The 11,030-nt window shown below is 51.6% G+C and overlaps 1 protein-coding gene across 1 annotated transcript in view; it reads right to left on the bottom strand.

The window, feature by feature from the left end:
• ADAMTS14 (ADAM metallopeptidase with thrombospondin type 1 motif, 14) overlaps positions 1-10,629 on the bottom strand; it is a 35,519-nt gene extending 24,890 nt beyond the window's left edge. The window contains exons 1-5 of the mRNA XM_009998207.1: positions 10,623-10,629; positions 10,445-10,537; positions 10,234-10,307; positions 2,752-2,908; positions 1,542-1,741 (exon numbers count right to left, since the gene is read on the bottom strand). Coding sequence (XP_009996509.1) covers positions 1,542-1,741; positions 2,752-2,908; positions 10,234-10,307; positions 10,445-10,537; positions 10,623-10,629 — 531 coding nt within the window. The remainder of the gene's footprint in view (positions 1-1,541; positions 1,742-2,751; positions 2,909-10,233; positions 10,308-10,444; positions 10,538-10,622) is intronic.
• Positions 10,630-11,030: the final 401 nt, after the last annotated feature.

Raw genomic sequence — 11,030 nt, 5'->3', positions numbered from 1 at the left:
CAGGTATTTGAAGGCAGCCTGAGCCAGGAAGGAAACGAGGCGGTGCCGAGGGAAGACGGAGGTCACAGCAAAGCTAGAAAGCAAAGGCACCAAAACCCAGACAGAAAGAAGGGGAAAGGGCGTGGGGGAAGAATTGCCTAGAAGGAAATAATACTTGGGAGAAGTATTTGCTGTGTGCATTATCCCTGAGGTTTATTGATGCTGCTTTCTTTCCCCACCACCACTCTATGGATTTAATTCATTCAAGTCTCCGCCTGGATTTGAACAGCCAAGGGTGCTGCCTTCTCCCAGCCCAGCATCCCCTCAAAGCCCTGCCCGTGGGGGTAGAAATCATGAAATGTTCCTGAAAACCACCTTTTTGATCAGAGTTGACCAGGCCCTCCAAACCATCTTCCTAAGAATCAGAAAGAAAAAGACATATTTAAAAAATTACATCATCTGCCAGTCCCGTAAGGTGGGAAGAGCTCTGGGTTGGAATGGGGAACCCTGGGGTTCCCACCATGGGCATCAGGATGATGCAAAGTGGAATTCAATCAAATAAAATAAAATATGAAGCCATTTGCTTTTTAAAACCTTACTCGGGGCTGGCCATGTTGGCCTCTGACCCCACAAATCCTCACCCCTCAGGGTGATCATTTCCCCCCTGTTACCAGCTGTGAGCCCACCTGCCAGGCCAGGAATAACACCCAAACAAGTCACCAAAAAGCAAGAGCATCTTTAGAGCAGGGTTATTCCTAAGCTGGTGGTGCCTTTCAAACACTTCCCATCACTAAGCAAAAAAAAAAAAAAAAAAAAAAAGGACTTGAAAAAAAACAAATAAATAGAGGAGAGGATAAAGGCTGGAAAAGCAAACAAAAATCAGCAGAGGGCACGAAAAGAGATCTTTGGAGGTGGACCCTGTTTGCAGCCATCCAGGTGCTGCCAGAGCAAACCCCCTGCAAGATGGATAGTTGAATAAATATTGATCCTTCCACATCTCTCCAGACTTGGGGAATATGGAGGTTTTTCTCTTCCAAAGGCAAGAGAAGCAGAGCAGGGAATCAGAGCAGGTTGCCCCGTGCCAAGGGTTTTCCAAGGAATGTAAAAGAACTTCTGAAAAGCTACCCAAGTCTTCTTCCCTCTATCAACAGATGTTCCTCAAAATAAATAATAACCATCTGCTACAAAATAAACAGCTAGTATCATAATTTCAAACAAAATCAACAACCACCATCCTAGAGCTCACTGAGATTGCAGCCACGAGGAGGAGGTGGCCTTGGCCAGAAGCAGAAGATGCGCTTGGACTCGGGTGACAGAAAGTGACATTGGGCAGGAAATGTCACAGAGATTAATGTTAAAAGGGCTCTGCTCTCCATCACTCTGATGATCACAGCTATGAAATACCAGAGCCAGCTGTCCCAGTGGAGAAACAGCCCTTCCTGCAACACTTTTCCCTCCTCAAACCCACTATTTTTTCCCCAGGATGAGGGATTCGCAGCACCAGAAGAGGAGTAAAACCAGGGAGGGGTAGGAGCCACAGCCCTCCCTGAGCCAAGCCTTACTATGTTCATGAGGGTGAGGACATAGTTCTGGACGTGCTCCTTCCCATGGAATCGTACCACCGAGTCATCCACTGCCAGCAAGACCTCAATGTTGTAGTCATCCTTCCTGGTGTGACGCCTCTTGCGCTCGGCGTCCCCCCCAAGTCGCCCCGTCATCACCTCCAGGGAGTTGGGGAGGTCACCCACCTGCACCCCAGGCACTGGGCAGGAAAAGAAACAGCCATTTGAGGTGACCTGACCCCTCGGTGACACTCCCAAGACAACAGGAAAGCGAGCAGGGAAAAAGACACATCTAGGTGACAAGGGTCCTGCACTGGCTGTGGGGGTGGTGGTGGGACGCATGGGGAGGTGGTGGGAAGCTGGGGAGGACATGGGGGATGTTGGGGGCTGCTTCTGGAGAGCAGAGAGCTGCAGTCTGAGCACCCTCCACCCTTCAGAGCACCCTCCATCCTTCAGAGCATCCCCCACCCTCCACCCTTACCCTTCACAGCACTACAAAAAGGGGAATGAATGACGAACACTGGGACAAGGAAGGACTTCCATCATCTGTTAAAAAGTCAAATCAGTGTCACATGTCACAACAGAGGTGACTAAAACAGCACCTACACCTCCACGCCACAGCCAGCAGCCAAGCTGGACCAAGTCTGGCTCCTCCTGACCCTTCTGCTCCTGAATCCCAACTCCACTTCCCATCCCCAAGGCCACGGTGATCATCCATGGGCTGATCACACCCATCTCAGGGACTGAGAGAATCACAGAGCAGACAGTTGGAAGGGACCTCAAGGATCATCTGCTCCAACCTTTCTTGGCAAAAGCAGATTCCTCTGAAGAAGAAGAGGAAGAATAACCCAGAAAGTTCGTGGAGTCTCCTTCTCTGGAGACATTCAAAACCCACCTGGATGCAATCCTGTGTGATGTGCTCTGAGTGACTCTGCTTTAGCAGCGTGGTTGGATTGGATGATCTCTAAAGGTCCCCTCTAGACTCTGACAATTCTGTGATTCTGAGATACATAACTCACCTCGTTTTAACCAAATCTGGAAAGATTTCAGAGTTCCCACCAAAAGTGGTTTCTTCCACTGTCTCATCACCCACCAGGCAGAGGGGGCGAGGTGGTACAAGCCAGGAGGGCAGGTGGAAGGGAGAAATCCTCCCCCCAGACAAGACACAGCTCTTATTTGTTAGGAAAGGCTGGATTTGAGGAGACCCTACCTTGGGGGTGAAGGTCTTGGTGGGGTTGGGCAGCGTCCTGCCGGATGGCCGAGCGGCGATACACCACGTGGGCCCTCCCGTGCTCCTCTGTCTCCTGCTGCCCCCTCTCCAGGGGCTCGATGAAGAACTCGTTGCTGTCTGTCCGAATCAGGCCAGCCTGGACTCCCACAAAGACATAAAGATGGGGAAGGAGAAAAAAAAAAACACGGGTGTTTTGGTGTCCACACACACGGGTAGATACACGGTCGTGAAAGGCTGATGGAGAACATGCCAGGGGAAAGAGCATCCCAAATCAAGCAGGGGGCTTGTTGCTACTCCATGCATGATATTGAGATGGTTCCATATCCATCATCACCCTCAATTTCTTCTGTAGATGGAGAAAAAATAGAAAAGAAGAGGGGAAAAAACCAACCATTCCAAAAAAAACCCCACAACAATAAAACCCAACCTGGCCACGATTCAAGTTACCTCTTTATATGGGCAGGAAACTCCTTCTCACCAGTGATGAGTTTGTCTGCCCAACCTGGAGCATCAGGGGAGACAGGGGCTCCCCATCCTGCCTCCCCAGCCCAATCCTCACCCCACCAGGGCCGGGAAGAAAACCAGCAGTTTCAACAACACTAAGGTGATGTCACAGTGAGAAGGATGGAAAAAAAACCCCCGTGGTCTTTGGCCTGTGAAGTTCTTGGGAATTAAGGCAGGGGAATCCCTTTGGAGGAGAAGCTGGAAAGCCTTAGAACTCCACCTCCCAAAGGAGGAGAAGATGGCAAACAGCCCTGGATGTGTTGTCCTGGCTACTGACCTGCTCCTAATTAACAACGAGCTCCCACCAAATCCCCCTTGACATCAGCCTGAGCACTGGTACCCTGCAACTCTGGCCAACTGGGCAAGGAAAAGGATGGCCAGGATTTGGCTCCCATCATATGGTCAAACCCCCCCCATCAACCCCAGGATTTTCCATAGCTCCTTCCTCCTGTTATTGCCTGGAAAGCACAGGCAGAACATATGGATCTGCTCTTATGGCAAAGCCTTCAGCAGCAGGTACCCACTGGTGTCCTCATCAAGGCTAGGGGATTGGAATTGCTCTTCTCAAATGAAATAAAATCAAATCTATATATAAATTGCACAGAGTGGTACAGAGATGTGAGCTGGGCTCTGTACACAGCCAGGCCAAGCTGGGGCTCTTCCAAACCTGCCTGGGTCATTGGATCCCTTCGTATTCACGTTCATCGTGGCACCAGCCAACCTGGCTCTGTTAGACTTCATCAAATTTCCTGCTCCACTTGCGTTTTATTAGCTGCTGAACTTCTCTGGAAAGCAGGTTTTTGGCTGGTTTTGTTTCATCTCCTTCCTGGGGAATCTAAGCATGGGCAGTTGTGCCAGGATTAACTTGGCTGACACACGTATCTCAGGTCCTTCCTGCAGGAGATGTCAGATCCCCAGGGAAGGACCTCTCCACCACCCCTAGCCAAAGGAAATGAAGCTCACAGACAGGTTCAACCAAGAATCTGGAGCACCAGGCAAGGTGGCAGTGATGAGGCAGAGATCAAACCAGGGAATCAACCCACAGGTCACATCTACTGATGGCTGGGCAAGTCCACGATGATGGACCAAGCCTCTGCTCCTTATCACTAACATAGAATGACAGACTGGTTTGGGTTGGAAGGGACCTGAAAGATCATCTAACTCCAAACTCCCTGCATGAGCAGGGACATCTCCCACTAGGTAGGGCAGCCACAGGGTCCCTGGGCATCCTGGGCCAGTGTCTCACCACCCTTAGATGCTAAGAGAAGGTGGGCATCCATTCCTTAACACAAAAGAGAGTAGCAGAGCAGCGGGCGTTGGACAACAGGACTCACAAACACTCTTGGATTCAGAAGCACTAATTACCCTGACGATTCCCCACCAGCTAACGAGCTTCCAGCCTGCATCCTCCTTCAGCCCAGCCCCAGGTCTGCTGGGACATCCCAACCACGAGGCTTTTCCCACAGGACCAGACGCCCCAAAGCCGCTCGATGGGTTTACGGCGAGAGCCGGGGCTTGCTGAGTCAGGGGAAAAACTGCACCAGGGCAAGGCTGGATTAAAGCATGAAAGAGGCTGGTCCTGAGCCACAAACCTGCTTGGGTTTGCACTGCTCTGCAGCTCGTGATTAATTAGAGGTGGCTCAAGAAATAAAGCAGCCCAGGCTTTCCTGCCCGTGGCTTTTCTCCTGAAGGGGGGAAGTGACTGGGCTGAAGGTTCCAGCCTTGGCTGAGGGGTGAGGGACCTCAGGACCTCACAGGATCCCACCTGCTTCCCACCCCACAGTTTTAGAACCATAAACTGGTTTGGGTTGGAAGGGACCTTAAAGATCACCTAGTTCCAACCCCCCTGCATGGGCAGGGACACCTCCCACCAGCCCAGGCTGCTCCAAGCCCCATCCAACCTGCCCTTCAACACTGCCAGGGATGGGGCAGCCACAGCTTCCCTGGGCGACCTGGGCCAGGGTCTCACCACCCTCACAGTGAAGAATTTCCTCCTCATGTCTCACCTCAACCTCCTCTCCTCCAGTTTTGATCCATATCTCCCTCCCTGCCCTTGTCCCAAGCCCCTCCCCAGCTTTCCTGGAGCCCCTTCAGGCACTGAAGCTTCCACAGCTTTCCTGGGCAACCTGGGCCAGGGTCTCACCACTCTCATGGTGACAAACTTCTTCCTAACATCTAATCTGAACATACTCACCTCTAGTTTTGATCCATTCCTCCTAGTCCTACCACTACCCCACCTCCTAAAAAGCCCCTCACCAGCTTTCTTGTAGACCCCCTTAAGATACTGGAAGGCCATATTTTATTCAGCTTAATAAATCAAATGAAACCTGGGACTGTCCCTACTGACAGTTCTAACATGAGATGCTGTCTGCACCTCTTGGAGAAGACACTTCCCAAACTAGAAAACAGCCCTTTGAAGACAACTCCACCAGAGAGAAGGGAAAATAGACTTTCTTTTAAGAAAATCACCAAACTCACTTCCTGCCAGAGGGCAAAGTCTCTTTTCCTGCATCTCCCCAGGTTGTGGGAGAGATGAACTGGTTTGGTAACAGCCTTGTTAAGAGGGGACCACCCCCAGCACCCCAGGTAAGTGCCTCCTCCATCACTGCTGGGGAAAAGATCTCCAACTCCCACAGGAATTCAGGCAATTCTGATACATCCAAGGCAGCTGAAACATGGAAAAATTCATCCAGCTGCTCCACTCAGCCAGAGAAGCAAAGAGCACCGAGGGGGGGGGACATCTAGCTGTGTGCACAGGAGGTCCTTCTCTTTCCTACACAACTCATAACAAAAAAAGTCCCAAAAAGCTGGGCTGGGTGAACGTTGGCACCATCACCAGCCCCTGCTCCTCTTTCATCCAGAGATTTCCCCCAGGGAGGGTGGGGGAGTGAGGAGAAGAACACATCCACCCTGGATGGCACCAGATCACTGCGTGGCACTGGGGTCTGGTCATTGGTTTGGGGACCTCTCCATCTGCAAGGTCACTGGTATAACGGGGGAACAGGGAATTAAGCAGGATAATTACTGAGGCTTTGGACTCCAGGCTCATTACCAGGCACGTGGCTGAGTCCTGCACACTTGAGCAAGCTGCTAAGCAGGACACAGAATCATGGAATGGTTTGGGTTGGAAGGGACCTTAAAGATCATTGCATCTCCCCAGGTTGTGGGAGAGATGAACTGGTTTGGTAACAGCCTTGTTAAGAGGGGACCACCCCCAGCACCCCAGGTAAGTGCCTCCTCCATCACTGCTGGGGAAAAGATCTCCAACTCCCACAGGAATTCAGGCAATTCTGATACATCCAAGGCAGCTGAAACATGGAAAAATTCATCCAGCTGCTCCACTCAGCCAGAGAAGCAAAGAGCACCGAGGGGGGGGGACATCTAGCTGTGTGCACAGGAGGTCCTTCTCTTTCCTACACAACTCATAACAAAAAAAGTCCCAAAAAGCTGGGCTGGGTGAACGTTGGCACCATCACCAGCCCCTGCTCCTCTTTCATCCAGAGATTTCCCCCAGGGAGGGTGGGGGAGTGAGGAGAAGAACACATCCACCCTGGATGGCACCAGATCACTGCGTGGCACTGGGGTCTGGTCATTGGTTTGGGGACCTCTCCATCTGCAAGGTCACTGGTATAACGGGGGAACAGGGAATTAAGCAGGATAATTACTGAGGCTTTGGACTCCAGGCTCATTACCAGGCACGTGGCTGAGTCCTGCACACTTGAGCAAGCTGCTAAGCAGGACACAGAATCATGGAATGGTTTGGGTTGGAAGGGACCTTAAAGATCATTTAATCCCCCCTGCCATGGGCAGGGACACCTCCCACCAGCCCAGGTTGCTCCAAGCCCCATCCAACCTGCCCTTCAACACTGCCAGGGATGGGGCAGCCACAGCTTCCCAGGGTCTCACCACCCTCACAGCCAAGAATTTCTTTCAATATCCAATCTAAATCTCCAGAGAGAGTGAATCTGGGGGAGTAAAATACCACCTTCAGCCACACTTGCTCCATTCCTATTGAGAGCAATACCTGGAGGAATCTCAACCTCCAACCATTTCAACCAGCATCTCCTTTCCTTCCTGAAATCAACCCTACAGTCCCGCAAGCTGCAGGGAAAATCCTGGAAGACAAAGCCACACTTTTTGCCCTGGGGCACCATTCCAGGGACTGTTTCTCCTTTCATTCCCCATGAATGACAGCTCCTGAGGGCTTTTGTGCTCTGCTTATCTGCTTATCACCCATCTGAAGCAGGCCAGGGCTGCAAAACTGCTGGCTCCACACTTTGCAGCACAGTTGGTGTCAGCTGCAAATCACCACAGAGAGCAACAGGGAACAGTCAGTCATGGAAAGCAAACACCAAACACGGTGCCTACAAGATGGTAACTCTTCACCCATCAGGTCACAACCAGCAAGGTCAATCACACGCTGCTAAAGCCAACATAGAAAGACAGGATGTCTTTGCTGCTGTGTCTGTCCACCAAGGGAGATTTCTGCCTAATGCTACTTTACCAGTTAGGAATTTGGTGGCTTGGCTCAGCTTTGAAATGATGCTCTGGACGACAGGATCATCCCACCCTGGTACAAAACACCCTCCCAAAATTCAAAGAGGGGATTGTCACGTGTGGACCCTTGCAGCACATAAGCCCTGGCTGTGCAAGGTCCCACAGGTTTGGCATCTTGTGCAAAAAAAAATCAGCTCGCTTCCATGCCTAAATATGGATTTAAAACTGAATGTGTACTCTTTTAAAAAAAAACAACTGGAGGGTTTTTTTCTTCCCCCCCCCCCTTATTATTTATCATCTCAGCCTCTGTTTATACACAGTGTCATCTCATTGTGTACACAGCCTCCATCTGCAGCATCCCGGGATTGCTTCCTCCAGCCAGAAACCAGGGTGAGGTCCTGAGCCTCCTACGCACCCTATCCCGGGATGCAAAAGCCACAAGCCCCTTTTGGAAGCTCCTGGATAACTTCCAGAAGAAGTCCAACCACAATTCCAGGGTACATCCTACCTACAGCTGGAGCTCCCCACGGGACACTAGTCCTTCTGTAGCACGATGCCAACAACAGTCCCAACCACACACATCCCCCTTTACTGCTTCTCCTGCTGGAGAACCATGGTCAGAAATACCATCCTCCCACCTCATCCCCACCCATCTCCACTGTTCCTTGCTCCCTTTGCTAAACTGAGCTCTTTTTCACTGCTTTTTGGGGGTGCTCTTGCTCTCACCACTCCTCCTGAGCAGATAGAAGCTGCAGAGCTAACTGAAGCCAGAGCACCAGCAATGACACCATCCAGGAAAAAAAACCCAACATAAAACAAACATAGAAGAGATAAACCAACTGCTCCCTTGGATGTAGCACAAAACCCTTTTCATGGGAGCAGAGCCCCAGCTCAAGGCTCAGTCCTCCTGACCTCTTCCCCCCAGCCTGCAATCACCACATGTGCTTCACCAGATGATGGGAAATTGCTGCTTGAGGCCAGGGCATTCATTTCTTGGCCAGGGAGCAATAAATGCAGTGCAGGAAGAGAAGGAAAAGGAAAAAAAAATAAATAATAAAAGTTCTATTATTTTTTTCTTTCTCTTCCCTAGAGCTGCTTGGAGCTCTACATGAAGAAATAAAACATCTGCAAGACAAGGCAGCAACAACCACGATGCACGTAAGCACTTGGGAGATCAAGCCTCGAAAAGCCTGGGGAAGGAGCTCCAGGGAAGAGAAAAAACCCTAAAACCATCCTCACTGGACATGGATTCAGCTGCTGCCTGCTTCCAGCATCCCTTCACTTCCTGTGCCAACAGGAATTCCACCCACACTGCAACCCCAGTGCGTCAAAACCCCAAGTTTTCATTCCAGGGGCAGCACTATTAGTGATAGGAAATAACCTCCAGAGCTTTCCAGCCCCAGCACAATCCCAGAAATGTCTGCAAATTCCCAGCTCCATCCCCATCAAAAAAAAAAAAAAAAAAAGGTGCTTCAAAAAGGTGTGGAGCACGTGCTAAAATTGCTGGCAACAAAATAAAATATAAACCACTATACGTAGGCAAAATATGTATTTCTAGCTGGGCTGCTCTGTCATTTCTGTTCATGCAGCAACACCAGGAGCTGTATAAAAAGAAAGGAATGCCAAACTGTTTGTGCCAGCAACCAAAAGTGGCTCAAGGAACTCCCAGAATAAACCAACCAGAAAAGAAATAGAGATACATTTTTAAAAAAGAAAGGCAAAATAAGATGTCTCTTCCAACCCAGGAGTAACTTAAATGGTAGCGGGAGGGGAAAAAAAAGCAAAGGCTGGCACCTAAAGCAAGAATTAAATTGGCTGGAAGGAAATCTGAAGGGCAACAGGCCAAAAGTATCCAAACCCAAACATAAATAAGAGGGATATCAAAGGTTGGAGAGCCATGGGCAGCCCAGGAGCTGGGGATGAGGAGGTAACGGAGCCGTTCAATTAAGGAAAGTGCTGGGGCAGCGAGTTCCCCAGCTGAGCTGTGCTCTGTGAGCCAAGAGGCTCTGAGCACGTCAGCTACCGGGGGGGAAAAAAGAGGTCCTCCCCCTGAAAGACGCTTGGCAGAGGTGAGGCTGCACACAGACAGGGTTTTTGGGAGATGCTTGAGCTCCCTACGAAGAGATTCAAACTTCCCGAAGCGATCCCGAGGTAAAAAGATGGGTGGGTGAGGATGCTGAAGCAGCAGGGTGGGTACAGGGGAGATGGGTGAAAAAGCCCCTTTTGGGATCAACCATCAGCCCTGCTCTACCAAAGTCCCCCCCTAAACCACGTCCACCACCACATCCACCACTACCACCTCCACCACCACATCCAAGCGACCCTTAAAACCACACCCGGCAACGGTGGTGACTCCACCAACCTCCCTGGGAACAACCCACCGGTTTGAAGCCACCACCAGCCACCTCTCCAGAACAAACCATCCCAAAACAAGGAGCCAGCAGGCCCCCCTGAGCTCACCAGCCCGTCGCAGTTGCTGATGGCCACGGCAGCGCCCGGCATGCCGGAGATGCCGCCGGTGAAGAGGCAAGCTCCTTCCCAAAAACGGTCACGTTGAAGTAGAGCCAGTGGCTCTGAGGGGACCCATCCGGGGGGCTGCGGGGGACGCGGCGACGGGACGGGCGAGGGGCTGGGGGACAAGTGGCCTCCCTGAAACCCAGCACAGCCCGGCCGGACACGACGTGCGAGAGGAACCGGCCCCGACAGTCGGTGCTGAAGGGGACGATCACCCCATATTCCCGGAGCTTGCCAGCCAGGAGCAGCTCTGCCAAAAAGACAAGACACAGAGGGAACGGGCTTGCTTAGCCACAGTCACCACTGAGCGTCCCGACCCCACGGAGCATCCCAACCCCACATCCCGCTTTTTCCTTGACCCTAAACAACCCCAGGAGCCCTGGGCAAGCCCAGCCAGGGGGCTCCACGATCCCAACAGCTGCTTTTTGCTCCTCGCACCCCCTCTCCCCTCCTCAGAGCTTTGTAGTTTTAAGCAGGCGAGCCCAACGTAGCAGAACAAACCCAGCCTGACATGGTGCCCCTTCTCCCACCAAGCATGCCAACTATTTCTCACCCAACCTCCATCTCCCCTCCCCAGAAAAAAACAACCCCCCCACCCTCTCCTTCAGGCTTTAACCTTTTCCTTCATGTTCCAACTCTCTCCCTCAGCCTCCCCACCCCCAAACCCCTTGGGGAACCCCTTCTTGGTGTCTTTTCCCCCCCACCCCAACCTCCTCCTCCAGCCTCCAACCTTCTCCCTCCGC

Source organism: Chaetura pelagica, unplaced genomic scaffold, assembly GCF_000747805.2.
Source record: "Chaetura pelagica isolate M959 unplaced genomic scaffold, ChaPel_1.0 scaffold995, whole genome shotgun sequence".
In the NCBI taxonomy this organism is placed as follows: Eukaryota; Metazoa; Chordata; class Aves; order Apodiformes; family Apodidae; genus Chaetura; species Chaetura pelagica.
The sequence above is the reverse complement of the archived record's forward strand: the minus strand, read 5'-3'. Positions and strand labels throughout refer to the sequence as shown.